This window comes from Podospora bellae-mahoneyi, chromosome 5 (assembly GCF_035222275.1).
Source record: "Podospora bellae-mahoneyi strain CBS 112042 chromosome 5, whole genome shotgun sequence".
In the NCBI taxonomy this organism is placed as follows: Eukaryota; Fungi; Ascomycota; class Sordariomycetes; order Sordariales; family Podosporaceae; genus Podospora; species Podospora bellae-mahoneyi.
Window position 1 is genome coordinate 2732643 of NC_085884.1, and position 16235 is coordinate 2748877.

General features: G+C 52.9%; 6 protein-coding genes across 6 annotated transcripts; 1 reads left to right on the forward strand and 5 right to left on the reverse strand.

Annotated features, from left to right (window-relative positions):
• Positions 1-115: 115 nt before the first annotated feature.
• QC761_507260 (uncharacterized protein) lies at positions 116-5139 on the reverse strand. The gene is made up of 3 exons (XM_062879951.1): positions 3109-5139; positions 997-2932; positions 116-940 (listed from the first exon to the last, which is right to left on the reverse strand). The coding sequence occupies exons 1-3, from the start codon at positions 3586-3588 to the stop codon at positions 357-359; spliced, it is 3000 nt and encodes a 999-aa protein (XP_062731166.1). The 5' UTR covers positions 3589-5139; the 3' UTR covers positions 116-356.
• Positions 5140-5762: 623 nt separating this feature from the next.
• QC761_507250 (uncharacterized protein) lies at positions 5763-6673 on the reverse strand (the record flags this gene model as incomplete). The annotated part of the gene is made up of 2 exons (XM_062879950.1): positions 5763-6254; positions 6320-6673. 2 exons carry the CDS (start codon positions 6671-6673, stop codon positions 5853-5855), a joined length of 756 nt encoding a protein of 251 aa, XP_062731167.1. The 3' UTR covers positions 5763-5852.
• Positions 6674-7030: 357 nt separating this feature from the next.
• QC761_507240 (uncharacterized protein) lies at positions 7031-8429 on the reverse strand (the record flags this gene model as incomplete). Its single annotated transcript, XM_062879949.1, has 2 exons — positions 7031-7962; positions 8015-8429. The coding sequence occupies 2 exons, from the start codon at positions 8427-8429 to the stop codon at positions 7031-7033; spliced, it is 1347 nt and encodes a 448-aa protein (XP_062731168.1).
• Positions 8430-8856: 427 nt separating this feature from the next.
• On the reverse strand, positions 8857-10597 carry SET5_2 (SET domain-containing protein 5; the record flags this gene model as incomplete). The annotated part of the gene is made up of 3 exons (XM_062879948.1): positions 9547-10597; positions 9359-9485; positions 8857-9298 (listed from the first exon to the last, which is right to left on the reverse strand). Exons 1-3 carry the CDS (start codon positions 10232-10234, stop codon positions 8857-8859), a joined length of 1257 nt encoding a protein of 418 aa, XP_062731169.1. The 5' UTR covers positions 10235-10597.
• Positions 10598-12699: 2102 nt separating this feature from the next.
• QC761_507230 (uncharacterized protein) lies at positions 12700-13931 on the reverse strand. The gene is made up of 2 exons (XM_062879947.1): positions 13611-13931; positions 12700-13557 (listed from the first exon to the last, which is right to left on the reverse strand). Exons 1-2 carry the CDS (start codon positions 13727-13729, stop codon positions 12831-12833), a joined length of 846 nt encoding a protein of 281 aa, XP_062731170.1. The 5' UTR covers positions 13730-13931; the 3' UTR covers positions 12700-12830.
• Positions 13932-14078: 147 nt separating this feature from the next.
• On the forward strand, positions 14079-15887 carry QC761_507220 (uncharacterized protein). Its single transcript, XM_062879946.1, has 2 exons — positions 14079-15588; positions 15643-15887. The coding sequence occupies exons 1-2, from the start codon at positions 14956-14958 to the stop codon at positions 15724-15726; spliced, it is 717 nt and encodes a 238-aa protein (XP_062731171.1). The 5' UTR covers positions 14079-14955; the 3' UTR covers positions 15727-15887.
• The last annotated feature ends 348 nt before the right edge of the window (positions 15888-16235 follow it).

Here is a 16235-nt window from a genome sequence, read left to right on the forward strand (position 1 = left end):
ACGGCGGCTTATGCGGCAGTGCTAGTTGTGTTTGTTGGTGCTGGTGGCGGTTCCCAGACTGGGGAAGGTCAAAGTGACGGTGCTTCCACTTCATGAAGTTGTTTACAAGCCTGGAGTTACTAGACATTGCATGATAATGTTGAATTGACTAACTCTATATAGCCAACCGACCAAATCTTCTTGCTCATGACAAAATAAAGGATGCCTCCAGCCTGTATCATTCCATAACCTCTAAAACAGCACACTCAAGCAGTGCATGGCGGTAATCGCTGATAATATCATAGTCTTCCCCCGCCTGTCAAAAACAAATAAAGGCATGCCTGTCTGTAACTTCGCTCTTTTCATCGCGTGTCCCTTCAAAGCTTCTCCGGGATGTGGTCCTCCACAGCCGCCAGCGCTGCCAGGTTGTTCTCCCCCATGCTCAAGACACCGTCTGTGGCGCCCGTCCCGCTGCCGCCAACACCCGCAAGAAGTGCAACACACTCAATAACGTCTTGCGGCTCCAGCACGTGCCACCTGGCCAGCGTAACCTTGGTGCTGGCTCCAACGGTCACGGAAAAGGTGTTCTCTGCCTCCACCTCGGCTGTGCCATCGTTGGGCGCAGACAGGCCGTTGAGGGCACGGAACATGTCCTCGTCGGTAAAGTCGTCTCCCATGCAGAGAACAAATTCGAGCTTGCGGGCCGATTCGTCGTCGGACTCGAGAGCCTTGAGCTCAGCATTGTACGTGTTGACAAGGCGCTTCGCGATCTCTCCCTTGTTGATAAATGTAGGGCGAACCTCAATGTTGGCCTTTCCGGGCATCACTTCCACATCCCATTTGCGAGCCACGGTGCCTTCGAGCTCCTTTTGGCATTCGCGTGACATGTGGAGGCCCTGTTCGGGATCGGCCAGGCGGTAATGCCACGTCAAAGCGCACCGTTTTCGTTCAATAAACGATCCTAGAAATGGTCAGTCAGCGTCGCAAGCCTCGGGTGACTGAAAAAAAAAGACTTACCCGGGACCTTGTCCGTGTATTTCTGGAACACGGCAATGACCTCCTCTTGCCAGCCCATGTCGAACTTCTCCACCAGATTCTCCCACTCGGTCGAGCCTGGGTTTCTCATGAAGCTGCCATGCTCGGCACTGAAGCCAAGACCCGAAATGTGACCCAGATGATGAGACAGGAACTCCTGGTCGCGGCCAGAGATAATCCAGACGGCATTCTGGGGGTCGGCAGCAAGCGCCTTCAAGCTGGTGATGACGCGCTCCGAAGGAACAGCAGCGCTGGGCTCCCGCACTATGGGGGTGAGCGTGCCGTCATAGTCGAACATGAACAGGCGCTTCTTGGCCGCCCGGTACCTTCTAAGCATCTCGGAGCGGTCCAGAAGAGGAGTCGAGATGATGTTCTTGCGGCTACCAAGAACATTGACCAAGCGCCTGAGGAAACCAACAATCCAGAACTGCACATTCTTGCTGGTGACGTGAGCCAGCAGACTATTCTGCATTGCCTCGCGCTTGTCTTTTGGCATGAGCAGAGCATTGTTGATGGCTTCGGCGACGCCCGACAAATCCCATGGGTTGATGTGAATCGCGTCCTTGAGAGAGCCGGCCGTGCCACTGAACTCGGAGAGAATCAAGGGACCGGCAGTGTCGCGCTGGCAAATAACATACTCCAACGAAGTAGTATTCATGCCGTCTCTGACCGAGGTGATGAGGCCGATGTCGGCGGCGCGCAGGAGAGCAAAGTATTCTTCTTGGCTGATGTACTGAGCGTAGTGCTGCACAGGGGAGAATCCAAGCGAACCGTACATGCCGTTGATCTTCATAATAAGTTCGCTCACACGGCTGGCGATCTTGCTCTCGGAACCATCTCCCTCCTCCTCAATGCTGGTGGGAGAAGTGACCTGAATAAGGACGACCTTCTCGCGCCACTCGGGGTACATCTCGAGGAACCGCTCAAAGGCCATCAGCTTCTGGGCGACGCCGCGGACAGTATCCAGACGGTCACGGCCCACAATCACCTTCTTGCCCTCGTACAACTTCTTCAAGTTCCCATACTTAGTGTTGACCTCGTCTGTCCATGCAAGACTGGCCACCTTGGTCGCGTCAATGCCAATGGGGAACACACCGATCTCTACTCGACCTCCATAAGCGTCGATTCCTGCCGTGTCGGATGGGAAGCCCAGAATGCGCGTGCAGCAGCTGGCAAAGTGGCGGGAGTAGCTATAGCTTTGGAACCCCACCAGGTTGGCGCCGAGCACGCCCTCGAGCACCTCTTTTCTCCGTGGCAGACAGCGCAGAAACTCGCTGCTGGGGAAAGGCGAGTGCAAGTAAAACGAGATGTACATGTGAGGAGACCGTTGCCGCAGCATGCTAGGCAGCAACATCAGGTTGTAGTCATGCACAATGACAATGTCGCCGGGCTTGTAGACCTCAAGGATCCTGTTAGCAAACTTTTGGTTCATGCGGTAGTAGTCGGCCCATTGCACTCTCTCAGCACGGCCGTCGGTGGGCTCGTGTTGTCTGTAGTGGAAGAGGGTGTAGAGGTCATGCTCGGCATAGCGTCTCCATCTTGCCTGGTCCTTCAAGCGGATGCCCTCGTCCAGCCCGTCCGAGTCGTCGGCTAGCCAGACGGGGATCGTCTTTATTCTTTTGTTGTGGGAGAGCTGATTCTCGAGACGCAGCATGTCATCCCGTGGAATCCAGAGGCCGTCAACCGGCGGAGGGGTGGGCGGGGCAACGCCATCGATGGGCACAGGCTTAGAGAGATGGTTGAGGGCGCTGAGGTGGACCGTGGTGGTGGGCGGCGTGTCGGGAGGCGACGGGGTATCGGTCGGGGTCTCAATCTCGCCAGTCCAGGCCACAACGATGTGGTTCCATGGCGAGTCGTCCGACGAGAGGTAGGAAAAGGAGTCGAAAAGTGCCGACTGGCCTCGGCGGGGTGTCAACTCCTGCAGCACAATGATGACATCAGCCCCACCATTTCGAAACTTGGCAAACCGTTGCTACTCGATGGATGCAAGCCACTTGGCGCCGTTGAACATCAACGACACCACCGTTGGAGGAAGAAGAAGAAGAAGAAGAAGAAGAAGAAGAAGAAGAAGAAGAAGAGAGACACGAGACATACCCAGTCGGAGCCTTTCCTGTACTTTAGCGAATGGGGAATGTTAAAGGTTGCTGAGATGATGTTTCCACTGAGCGCGAGATCCGGGCTGATCTCCCGAAACTCGGACATGGACTCTCTGCGGCCGGCCATGGTAGCTTCGGTGAGCCTGTTCATCCACTTCTTGCCCTCTTGTGCACCAACAGTCACCTTGTTATGGAACGACTGCCCTTCGCGGTTTGTGCTGTCGGGAGCGGGAGAAGCGGCAATGGCGTGGTCGAGGACTCTGCGCGAGAAGTAGTCCCCTCTGGACGGTCCTTGGCCACCGCTCGAGTTGTTGCTGTTATCCGACTCGTACGTCTCTTGGGTGATATCGGGCGTCACGGGCACGGCGGTGACTGACGATCGGAGATGAGGCGGGAGGAAGGAGTCGTTTCGTAAGGGCACTTGGGGACGATGAGGCAGGCCTTTCGAGCCTTGTTGGTCTTCTGGTTTCTGCGCCATGGTTAGGCGTGTTAACGGATGTTTCGATGGTATATGGTGATTAGAGAGAGTGGGTAGAGGACGTGAGACTCAGAGACAGAGAGACAGAAAAGGATGTTGGTTTTTGCAGAGTAGTGAAAAGTATATGGGGGTGTAATAAAGTGTAAAGGGTAAAGTGTCCTGTTTTGTCTTTCTGCAGAGGAAGAGGCACAAGTTGGCAAACTCGCAGCTCTATGACGGGATGAAAGACGAGATGACTGGACTCGTGGAGCGCACAGTCAGGGGCAGGAAGCAAAGCTGAACAGGGCTCAGGCCTGTGGGTAGCGAAAGCCCGGTGGGGTCTCTCAATCTTTCGGCGTCCTTCCAGCCGCGAGTCTTTGTCTTCTCTCTCTCACTCTCTCTTTTCCTCCGGCAACTCCTGCAGCTATTCCCGATCTCGGTTGCTTTTGCTGCTGGCTGCCCGGACGCGCTGTTGTTGCTGCTGCTGCTGCTGCTATTGCTTCAATGGCCCGCAATCACCGCCCGGCATTTCGCGATGTTGCTCCGTGATTGGGCACCATCCGCTTATTGGAGGTGAGGGGCATTTTGACAGCCAGCGCCCAGCAAATGGCGGGGTACTCTGCACCAAGGCCCAAAGCTTTTTTTTTTTTTGGTTCTCTGTCTCGCTGTGTCCCTCTCTTTTCTTTCCCCTTCTCTTCTGCGCTCTATTGTTTTCCAAGGTTCTCTCCCTCTTCTTCATGACCCCATACGATTCATGGCTCCACTTTCCCCAGCAGCTGAAAGTGAGGCCGCATGTCATATAATAGAATGCCATGATGGGGACGGTGACAAGGAGGGGCTCGAAGGAAGAAAAGCATTGACCACTCACCGACTGGTCCTGACGTAATGGCTAGTGGCACCACTAACGGCAAAGATTAAAAAAGAGTGGTTTGCTTTTTCCTTGCCGGTTCTCGGGGCGGCGGTTGTTCTCCGAGCGCGGCACGTGTTTTCGCTGGAAACCCAAGTGCTCTCGTCGTCGTTGCTTTCCAAGATTGGATTGCTGGGGATGGAGATGGAGGGGGGAGGAGGCAGGTGACGAAAGAAGGACGCAACGGGGGAGGGGAGGGAACGGTTGGAGGTGCGGACAAGCGCCTTTTTACTCGCTCTGGACCGACCAAGACTAAAAAGAGGGAAACGTGCTCTTGGGAGTTGCTTGGTGCCTTGGGTCGGGTGCTTGGGTGTGTGGATTCCACCACAGCTTCCAGGTTCCAGGGGGGGCTTCTAACGTTGTTTTCTTGAGGCGACACGCCGCCTGAGACTTTGGTTCAGCACAGTGTCATGTCACGATAAGCTTGATTGCAGGTGCAGCAGCCACAATCGCGATGCCGAGCGATATGTTCCAGGCCCGACCAGGACGACAACACCCCTGCCGGCCAGGGCCACGGGATGACGGGCCTCAAAGGGTTGGCTAGATCTTGTACCTATCTATTTTTCTTCCCGGCCACCTCTCTGCTGACAACGACGCGCGATATCCGCGACACAATATCAGCCTGAATAGCTGACCTTCTCTGTCTCTCTGTGTGTGTGTGGTGTGCCATCAACAAAAAAAACGCAACACATTTCTGACAAGCGCCGCAACACACTCTCTTGAGTGAGCCATTTTCAACGTCGCTTCGCTTTTCTCACAGAGAGTCGTTTCTCTCCCGGCCGGCCGCAGTTGTGCCGCCGAATTGGCCGCATTTCCCCGACGATGCTGTTCTTGATCTCCTGCCGTTATTCCATCACCGCCATCTCCTTCACATGGCGAGATCTGGTTCCGTGACTGGTTCTCTCCTCCCTCTCCCTCCCCATTCCCGCCCCTCCAACACACCATCACACAGCATACATCGAGAAAAAATACCACGTTTTCCCCCTCATCGGCACGACAGTTATCGAGATGCATACACCACCGATAAGCTCAATCTTTGGGCTGCGTTGGAGTGGATTGGTACCCGACGAGGCACTCTCCCCCCCCCCCCTCTCACCAGCCACTTACGTCTTATCCAACATGACGTGCGTCTGTTTCAGATGATTTGGCCGAAATTGGTGATGGTACTGCAACGCTGGGTCGGCTCTCCCTCGGGGCTCTCTTGCGCGGCATTTAGGGATTATCTTCCGGGTGAGCTGCTCGTTTTCTCCCTCTCCTCTGTCCATCGTAACACCGTCACACTGTGACTCAAAAAGTTAAACGCCTCTTTTCAAGTCCACTCATTCCCTTGCCCTACCTGCCTACCTATGTACAGCAACCATGGGACTCTTGGCAACCTCTACTCCTTCTTCTTCTCTTTCTCCTTATCCTTCTTTGGGTTAGTCCCCTCCATCACCTCCCCAGTCTCCTCATCACATAGGTCGCTCTCGTCCGCCAGCCTGCTAAACTTTGGCAACCCATCCTTGATATCCACCACCCTCTGCGGATAAAACATGTGACACTGCGCCGCAAACGCCTCCCTCCCCTTCTTGGTGTTGATCCCCTCAATCAGCGTAGGGAACAACAAAATCATATTCCTCCCTTCGTCCATGATCGGCGTCCGGCAGTAGGCACACTGCACTTTGCACGGGAGATGGTGAGTAGTCGACTTGGCGGTAGGGTCGTACCACCCCAGATCGTGATGCCCATTGGTAAAGTTGATATCTTCCTTGTGGAAAATCGCTGCCCATTGAAAGGGTGCCTATTTCCTCTCTCCCATTAGTCACTATATCCACGGCGACAAGTTGTTCTTTGGTGGGGACATACCCCGTGCATCCTCTGACAGGTAGTGCAATGGCAGTACTTGCTCGCCAGCGGCTTCTCCCTCGACAGCTCATACTGCACCGCACCGCAGTGGCACTTGCCCTTCCACTTGACGTCAAAGTTCTCGCCGTTGTCGTGGATCTTGTACGGGGCGCGGAACTTCCACTGGTCCTCCTCGCGGTCGGTCCGGGAGCTGGCCTGGTACTGGTGAGGCTCGTCGCCGCGGCTGCGCTTGTTGTTTTCGTTTTTGTGGTCGGCCATTTTGAAAAATCGAGGGGATGTCGAGAGAGGGCGTGTGAATGCAGGAGTGATGATCCGCTTCGAGACGGCTGAGAAGTGGTGAGGACGGAGTACCATCAAGGTTGTAGAGATTCCGTTGGTTTTGTTCAGGTGAAAGAAGTGGTAGTATCGTCAGTAGGGCTTTAAATTTTGCGGACGAAAACACGGTTTTGGCCCCGTGAAAAGTAGAGGATCGCAACTACAAATACCACCGTGATGTTTACTCTCAGCGGCCTTTCAGCGTGTCATTGATTCACATTGAACCCGTCACTGACGTCATGACATGCCCCGCCGTTTTCAGCCTCCCCTGGGAAAGATTTGCACACAGCGCAAGCTTATTTTCAATGTCCTTTCCTATCTATCATACACACAAAAACACCACAACCCAAATAATCGGTCGTGATGCCATCAGCCCCCTAGCCCAAATGCTCAAACTCAAGCCTTGGCGCATTCAACCACACAATGCGGATCACCCGCCCGGACATGATACTTCACCACCCTCATCCCAGCCTTCTCGACCAAATCCCTATACATCCTCTCATTCCTCAGCTTGCCCCCCAGGTTGAACATCATCAAATCGACGTGCGTATTCTGCGGTGGCTGACCGATCCCCTCAAATAGCTTGAACTCAACAATCAAAACCCTGGCGTCTTTGTCGACGTCAGGCAGCGCACCAGCCACCTGCTTGAGAATGTTGACTGCCAGGTCATCAGAGTAATCAAGCAGTATCCTCCTCAAGACATACACCCACGCCCCTCTCACAGGTTGCCTCTCATGGAAATCATGGCTCATGAACCTCACCCCTTTCAGCCCTGGATCACCCGTCTTCTCCACCCCCTCAATCACATCAGGTCGGTCCTGAAGCACACACTCTTCTGGCTTCAATCCCTGCACATTTTCCAGCAGTTCCTTCACCAAATGCCCCATACCCCCTCCCACATCCACAATCTTGACTGTGTTTTCATCCGTTGGTTTCTTGGAACCCACCCAGGAAACGTCATACAACGCCCCTTCCCCGGTAACGGGTATATCCCCCCCAAAGATATTCTTGGCCTGCATCGATCGCTTGAACGAAGCGCTGTACTCGGGATACAAAGCCTTGACTTCCCACGGAGGAAGCTCAGCATGGCCCCAAGCAAACGAAAACGGCGTGTGAGTCTGTCCAAGCGGCTCGCGGCGGCCATACTTGGAGAAATAATCCGGCCATTGGAAGAAGGGCTTGAATCCGTTGCCTACAGCAATCACAGCGAGGTCCGAAACGGGGTTGGTGGAGATGTAGAGAGGTGACAGCCTAGAATGGGAGACCGAGTTCGGAATTGGGCCAGGGGAGAGTTTGCGTGTGGCGATGAGGTGGGTGATGAGCCGGGCTGGAGAACTTGGTTAACTCGGTAGATCACAGCAAGGGGGGACAGTACAAACTGATCAACGACTCATCGGCGTCTAGCTGGCGGGCCAGGTCGGCATAGGTGATGTAACCTGGTGCGGTGAGGGGGATCAAGTCAAAGGCCTTCCACGAGGTGAGCAACGACCAGACGGCAATACCGGAGGTGGTGAGCCATTCGTCTTTTACGGCGTCAAGAGGGTGCGATGTTTCAACGGCAAGTGTGCGGGCGGTCTGGGCGAGTTTGCGACGGAGGGGGACATTATCGCTGCCTTGGTCGATGGTGGCGGCCAGACGTTTGGCATCTTCTAAGAGGGCTTCAGCTGCGGCGACGATGTCGTAGGGCATGGTGGTCACCGACGGTAACACTGTTGAAGTCGTCATTGTTGTGATCCTAGGTGATGGTGGTGGTGGCGGTGGTGGTTGGATTGGTAAAGTAGGTGATTTCAGCATGTTGGTTGCAGTGTGTGCTCTGCCCTACGATGGGTACCACAGACATCCAAGACAGGGCCACGGGATTAGAAATTTTATATGTTTTGCTCAGGGAAAGAGCTTTCCACGTTCCCGACTGTTTTGTAGCCATCCATCCGTACCTGCCCTCGGCGGATAAAACGTGGGGAACTGCCGCTCCCAAGGCATAAACAAACGGGAAGGTGCCAATCTGGGGTCTCCGCCAATCTGTCAAAATGTCCGGAAGGTGCCAAGGCCTTGGATGTGGTCACTTGGTGTGTGGGGGAATGGTTGCGCGTGGCCATCTTGTGCGATCTCGGGCCCGGATACACGAGCCTGACCCGGGGACGCAGGTATTCGGCTGAAACCAAGGGCTGAGAGCTCGGGGCCGAGATTTTGGAATGACGGATCGGATGATACCTTAACATTGTCAGTCCTGGTGACCAACACCCAACCGGAACCGCCAGCTCCAATGCCCCTCGGCGTCCTCGATCAAGGCCTTCATTTCACCGACAAACGGTCGGGTCTCGTCCTTCAACAGGAGACCTCTTTTCAAACACAGCCTCGCGAACTTGATCGCTTCCCACCTATTTCCGATACCATTGAACTCGATTGCGGCGCGGTAATATGCCTCGTGCAGCCTAGCCTCTAGGCCCTCGAGTTCATAGAGAATGATCAATAGTTCTGCCATCCCGGGGCCGTCTTGCACACCGTGATCGTACTGGTCCAGCTCGTTTCTGATGTTTACAAGCTGGGCTGTGCGAGCATCTGATTCTTTCTGGCAACGAGATGTTTGGGTACATCGAGGGCAGGAGCAAGTGAAGTTCCAGTGTGAGAGGGATGCCTGTCGAGTTTGAGAGGGCTGTGTCAAGCTAGAAATATTCTTTGTTAGTGTAATCAGAATGTCTAGAGGGAATATGGGTATTACTTACTCGACGTATCCTATCGTCAGCTCTTCTCCTGGGTGGATATCCCGCACTGTGATAAGACTCTTTTGCATGGTCAGCGGATCAAAATGGTAAGCAGCATTGGGGCTGCAGGCGTGGTTGACTCTGGACACTGAGATTCGGTTTCAAGATCTGTCAGCATCACCCCGATTACCCAGCTGGGAAAGTCTCACCATCCAAAAAGACAGCATGAAATTCTATGTCCTCAATCTCGGTATGAAATGCATTCTTCCCAACAATCGCCAGAGCGCTCTCCTTCGAATTTCGGAGTAATCCCTCAGCCCCTGATAAGGCGAAGAAATCCTCGCGCGAGGGATATGGCAACATGCTAGCCGCTTCGTGAATCAAGTCAGCCAGCATTTCTGTTCTCAACTTGGTGAAAGCCCCGTGCTCAATCATCAACCCTGGCGCATCGACCATCACTCTGGTGTTTTTCCTGATGGTTCTGTTGGCTGCGACCACGCCTAGACCCTTGCCTTCGATGGGCTTGACCTCTAACAGGTCTGGTGTGTTTGCAGTGTTGGGAGTGCTCCGCCACCTGTCATGATGAGGTAGGGTAGAAAACGAGCGGATGACGGACGAGGTAGTCACAAATGATATCCCCTTTCCATCGTTGAAGTTTGGAAGCATATAGACGCAATATTCCTTGTCGCCAGCGCGATGGCAGAGAGAGCCGACGGCCCAGGGCTGCCTAATTGTGCTGGCCTTAGCGGTGCATCCCGGCGCTGGTATAATATGTGGATGCTTGGGGCATGTGGAGATGTAGTTGATGACTCCGTTTGGGGGGCAGGTTTGGGGTGGCGGACCGAGGGGGGACTGTCCAAAGAGTGTTAGAGGGACTAATACTTGAGTAAGTAGCATGATGATGGATGATGATTCTTCTTGGTTGGGAAAGAAAGAGATCTGTTGGGTTCAGAGCTTGGAGGAGTGAAGATTCCAGGAGGTCTGAGTGTTTGGAGATCAGGTTTCATGATGAGCGTTGACCACATGGGGTGTTGTCCTTGGCAAGGGCTTTCGATACATTCAAACTTTCCTTAACACTGAATGTACATGACATGACCTGTTAGGTTGATTGAGTGTCCTGGCCAACTGACACCGGTTGAGCAAAGAATTCGGAGACTGAGTACTGTGCAAGGCTCCTGAACCGCGCCATTCTCAAAAGGATGGTGTGTAGCCACCATTCTCCGACAAGGAATCTCATCGAAAAAGCCCGGGCCGGTAATGTACCCTCGGTCGCCGGCTAATATCACTGGAAGTATTGTGGTGCGAGGCCCGGCTTTGACCTTTATCGCCTGGCAAGATTGGTGAAACGAAAAACTGCGTACTTGGTGGCACAAGCAAGAGATAGGCAGATTTCTTCTCGACCAGGGCAGCAGGAGATAAAGATATATAACTGTGGCTCTGTTCATGTATCATTCATGCCCACTTCGCCACCCCTCGGACAGTTCTGGACCTGGTCGATAAACGTTATCTCAGGTAGCAAGATCGACAGTAATTAGCCAGATTGAAATCTGGGGTTGTGTAACCATTCAATGCTCAACCGTTGAGAGAGCATGCATGCATGTGAAGCGGCACTTGGTGCATCATGTCCCGTTGTCGATCCGGGCACCGAAATGAAGTCGAGGTCAAGATGCCTGGGAAACTCGATATGAAGTTCCCATTTGACAGGCTTGCAGTGCCACTCCGTCTGCATTATAATGATTGATATAGCATTTGTGATCCTTGTCATTGAATCCTTGGGTCCTCCACACTCAGCATCAAAGACTCGGTCAAGCTGCTTGTTGATCAGTTCGACGTAATGGGATGGTGGCAGTCGGCTCCGGAATTTGAGACGGGATTTATGGCGGATAGAGGCGTTCATTTACCCAGAAGTCACGGTGTGTGTTGCCCTTTTGGCAATGGAGCTGATGAATACCTCGTTGCCTGAAAGTGTGCACAACAGAGAGGCCATCCCATTGCACCTGTTTGCTTCAAGAGCCTTTGCCTTCGTGTATAAGAGCCCAGGACTCTTTGGGTCGGCGGCGGTATGCCTTTGTTGGTAGAAAAAATGCTCCTGATCACCACACCATCCTAACTGCAAAATGTTCTGAAGCTACTGGATACGGTACTCGACAGATGGCAGCCTTTCTCATGCTCAATTGTCAGGACAATACCAAGCCGGACTCCTTGGCCCAGTGAGCAAGCCTTCCTTGTATCTCTCCAACTATTCCAATGATTGACTTCGCTCACGTATCCATCAGCCATACCGACACCACATCGTCTCCTAGACCGAGCGCTGGGTCTCTGACAATCAGCCCTTCTTCAATTAGTGAGAGCCAGCGACCAAACCGCACAGACAACAATTGCTCCACTCAAGCCATCGGTCGATACTTTTCCTCGAACCTACCGTGGTCCCATCTGAAGCTGAGCAGTAATGGTGCGTTTTCACCTGGGCGGGGAGAGAGAAAATGGATACCTTAACAATGACTGGTTACGCCAGGATTGGGGTTGGCCAAGATACAGAGGGAAAAGAGGAGCGGAAGTCAGATTTTATGATCACTAGGCATTAGATTAGGTGGTAACGAGGACTGAAGCAATAATTATATGATGATACACAGTAAATTATGAAGGGATCGGAGTAATATGCACCGTCTTCCTTTAGTGATGCTTGGTGATGACTAGAGCCTGGATCATGTTACCTGCTATCAAGAGAGTCAGTTACCTACTTCGTGATAGTGTAATTCAGCAACTCTGCAGTGAGGCCGTACTCGTGAATGGGTCTGTTGACGGACCAAAACCAAAGGGTATCAAGACCCAGGACGTCTATTCGTTATCTCTGACTGTGCATGATTAACCCTGTATTCTCGGAATTGCGACCGAGTAGCAGCTTGTCCATTCTAGGGTCACAACTAAATCACATACACAACGAAAGGCATAAGGAGGACAATCCAGGCCTCCTCTGCTGTATTATAAACGAGATTAAGCCTAGTACTATCAGTAGCTGGGGAGTCCGCATGCTGAGGTCTGTTATGTATCTGGAGAAAAGAAGACAGTGACCTCTTCGGGGAATGGTTTCTACCTTAGTTTTACCGGCTGCCCAAATCCCCATGGCAGTTACTCACATTGACTACTGGGATCCTCTTGCTAAGCCTCTTCCTGGTAGGCCTCTTCCAGGTCGGCCTCTCGTGGTCGTTCCCCGTACTGGCCGCGGGGTTCCTCTTCCACTCAAGTTATAGCCTGGAAAAACATCGCCTGGCCAAGGAAGCGGGCTTTGAAGCGGCGGAACAGTCGAAGCAGACAAAAAATTGGGAGGTAACTGCGAAAACAAGTGGTTGATAAGATGGAATGGTGTTATGGAGGCAGACATGGCTGTCTGTGAGGACACTTGTGGAATCTGAGGGACATTCACGATCAGAGTAGGCACCACCTCTGGCAAAGTAGTAACGTTTGTCTGACTCTTGGCATCTTCTTTGGAATTCTAACCCAAAGCACGAGTATCCTTCGCAAGCCAGTCCTGCATGCCGCTGGGAAAGTCCTTCTTGACAGCGCAGTTTGAGCAGCAGGCAGTGAGCTTGTGCGGCTCCGGGGCAATATGGGTGTAGTAGCCCTTCTCTGCTCGGCTGGGCTTGTTCTTGCAAAAAGAGCAGTACGGGTCTAGCGGGTGGGCGATGAAGTCTCCCGTTGCTCTCATGGCTCGAAACAAGTCCAAAGACAACAGCGGGGCTTCCTCATCGAGAAACTTGGTGAACCGAGGCTCCTTCATGAAATAGTACCGAGCCGTGTGAATGAATGACACGAACGCCTTGCGAATAGAGGTCACGACCGTGTCGTTGATGGGAATGTCTTCGTAGACCAGGCGGATGGCCTCGCAGAGCTCAGGGAGCCACTCCTTGCAAGACTCTTGTTGCAGCTGGATGGCGGGGAGTTTGGTATCGAACTCAGCGGTCAGAGTGTCGAGAGCAATCTTGGCCAGTGGGCTCAGGGCAAAGAAGTCGGCGACGCTATGAACCTCGAAGCATGTGACAAAGTTGGTCATGGTCATTTTCTCAGGGCCTCGAAGGGTGGCAATGTCGCAGACCCCGGTGTAGATGTACCGGATGACCCATTCGACAGCCTCGGGCTCAAAGTCCTGGATGGTGATAACACTGCTGGTCGCCTCCTCAAATTGCCCGGTCAGGGCCTTCTCGAACCAGACACTGCGGGTGCTACTTGCGGGTTAGCTGGATGAAGTGGTCGAGGTATCGGTTGCGAGACGAACCACAGAATGGCCTTGTGAAGCTTCCACTCTTTGTCTCCACACTTGACAACGACATCAGAGAATAGCCCGGTCTCCAGCAGCTTCTCGTCAGAGGAGAGGAATCTATCGTTTTTATCCATCTTTGTGAGTCGCGACGGGGTCAGTTGGGTTAGGGTTGTTGTCAAGTCGAAATGGGGCTAGTGGTCAACGGCTTCCCGAGGCACGAAAGGCAAAAATGCGACTTTACACGCCTAAGTTGAAGGGGTTTTCATGGAAAAGTGAGAATGGAAATTCTGAGCAAGACAGAACGGGAGTTTGCCTGCTGTTTACTTTGCATTGAACTCTTGGACTTCGTAACGATAGAGAGAAGCGGGGCAGGAGTGCATGCTGGCCACGATAAGAATGATAAGGGTTAGGGTATTGATCAGCATCTAGCAAACAAAAAGCAAGTTAAGTCACTTCACTGTTTGAGCATGAGGTTAGTCATCTGCTATTCACGATCATGGTACTATTAGCCATTTCATCTGTATTTTCCCGCGCCTTTCGAAGTCTATTCTGGGATACTTGACGAGACAGTGAAGTATGGATCCAGCGAGACCCCTCGGTCCAAAGCATGGCAGGTAGATCCGGTCGTGCCGGAGAGGGCCCATTATGATTGATAATGTGGTAAGCAGACATCTTCCAGTGCTTCCAAGGGAAAGATGCAATTGCTGACCTCGCAAGGCATGATTTGAAAGTGATCAAGATATTACTCAGCAGATGTCATAGCCAGCAAGTTACATTCGTGTTCGGAACATTATCCAAGTCCCTGCATCGTGAACCTCCGTGCCGCTGGTTCCTGACAGAATGCCCGAGATCGAGGAGACATCATGCGACAATCGATCGATTCCACGAGGGGACCAAACAGCAATATATCGCTTGCAACCCCAACCCATTACCGCCCAACACAAAGCATTACAAAACTTTAGCAAGCACCTTCCCATGTGGCATTGCAATGTCAACAAGTACGGAACCGAGCGGACACTGCCTCTCTTTTAAAGACTCGGGCGCTGACGTACCTGCAAAACCGTCGATTCCAACGACGTATAGCAGGGGCCCTGACAATCGGCTGGGTCCCTAGTCCGATCGGATCGGCAATGTCTCCAGGAAAAGACGGCAAAAGTTGCCGAGAGATCGCCTGCAGCAGAACCCGGCAACTGGTTCTACAATGGGGGTGATCTGCCGGCTTGGCACTTTATGAAGACCACTTACACTGTAATAATTATGCTGTTGGCTTTGGATACACTCGTCACCAGCCGTGTGACGTCGACACTAGGTACAATGGCTGCGCTGGTATTGTTGACTTTTCGCAATATCGAAATGCAAAATGCCGAGAACAAGAGCCATTCACAACTATAAGAGCTGTTGGGTTGCCGCAAACGAATTCTGCTTCGTCCTACCTACTCATCACTTCACATTCAATATCTCACTTCACCACCATCATCAAACCTTTCTCTCAAACAGATATCAGTCTGCCAACATGCGTTTTCCCGCCATCCTCTCCCTCCTCTCGGCCACCGCTGCCGTGGCCAACAACGCTGTTCCCGCGCTCTGGGATGGCAGCTGCTACTATCCCGCCTCAGATCCTGCCTTCAACGTCACCAGCTACCTCGGCCGCTGGTATCAGGTCGCCGGCACCATCGCTCCCTACACCCGCAACTGCAAGTGCATCTTTGCCCAATACGGCTTGAACGACAACGGCAGTATCGCCGTCAACAACAGCTGCCAAGCCGGCACCCGCGCTGTCAACATTGTCGGCGCTGCTTCTCCTGCTGAGCCTCAGTATGGTGCCACTGGCGTGTTCCGCGTCCAGTTCCCCAACGAGAGACCTCCTGATTGCCCCGGTCCCAACTACATCGTCCAGGACTACACCGGCGAGTTCTCGCTCGTGCAGAGCAACAACTTTACCACCCTGTTCATCTTGAGCAGGGAGCAGCATCCCGATGAGAAGGTTCTTGATGTGAGTAGCCCGTTTTCATAAGAAGATTAATGTCCAGCGCTAACAAAGACGCAGGCCTGGATTGCCCGCGCTGGTCTCCTCGGATCCGACCTTTCTCAGGTTGTCAAGACGGACCAGACTGACTGCCTCTATACTTGAGCGGAGATGCGAACAATGGGTACAATACCATCATAATGGTCCGTTCATTATTGGACCGGGAGGGCTGTGAGTTGTTGATGTTTCAGAATGGTGAGTAATATTGTATGTAATGTTAAACATAGCCTTGTACATAATTACAATGCATGCTTTATCAGAACACGGCTTCTTTCTACTTGTGTGTCTTTGTGTACCACAAGCTATGCCACACTTGAATACCTGGAGCCTCATCCTGGAATGTGGTTTAGTCCACCAACAACTCGGCAAAATGCCTAGCCTGCGGTCTGAGGACCACTGCCTGGCAAATGGTTGGAGCGTGGTTCTTGGCATCACCTCATCTAATTCTCATCACATCAACACTGTAGGCTTTCCGCAACAAACCTTCAATTATATCCCTCGAGCTAGCCGAACAACTCTCCCTGCCCATTGAATCGCGAGAATTCAAACACCCTGTCCGCTTGCTCAATGGCACAATCGCCAAGGGGGATGGGACGGTCCAAGTAGCCATCACG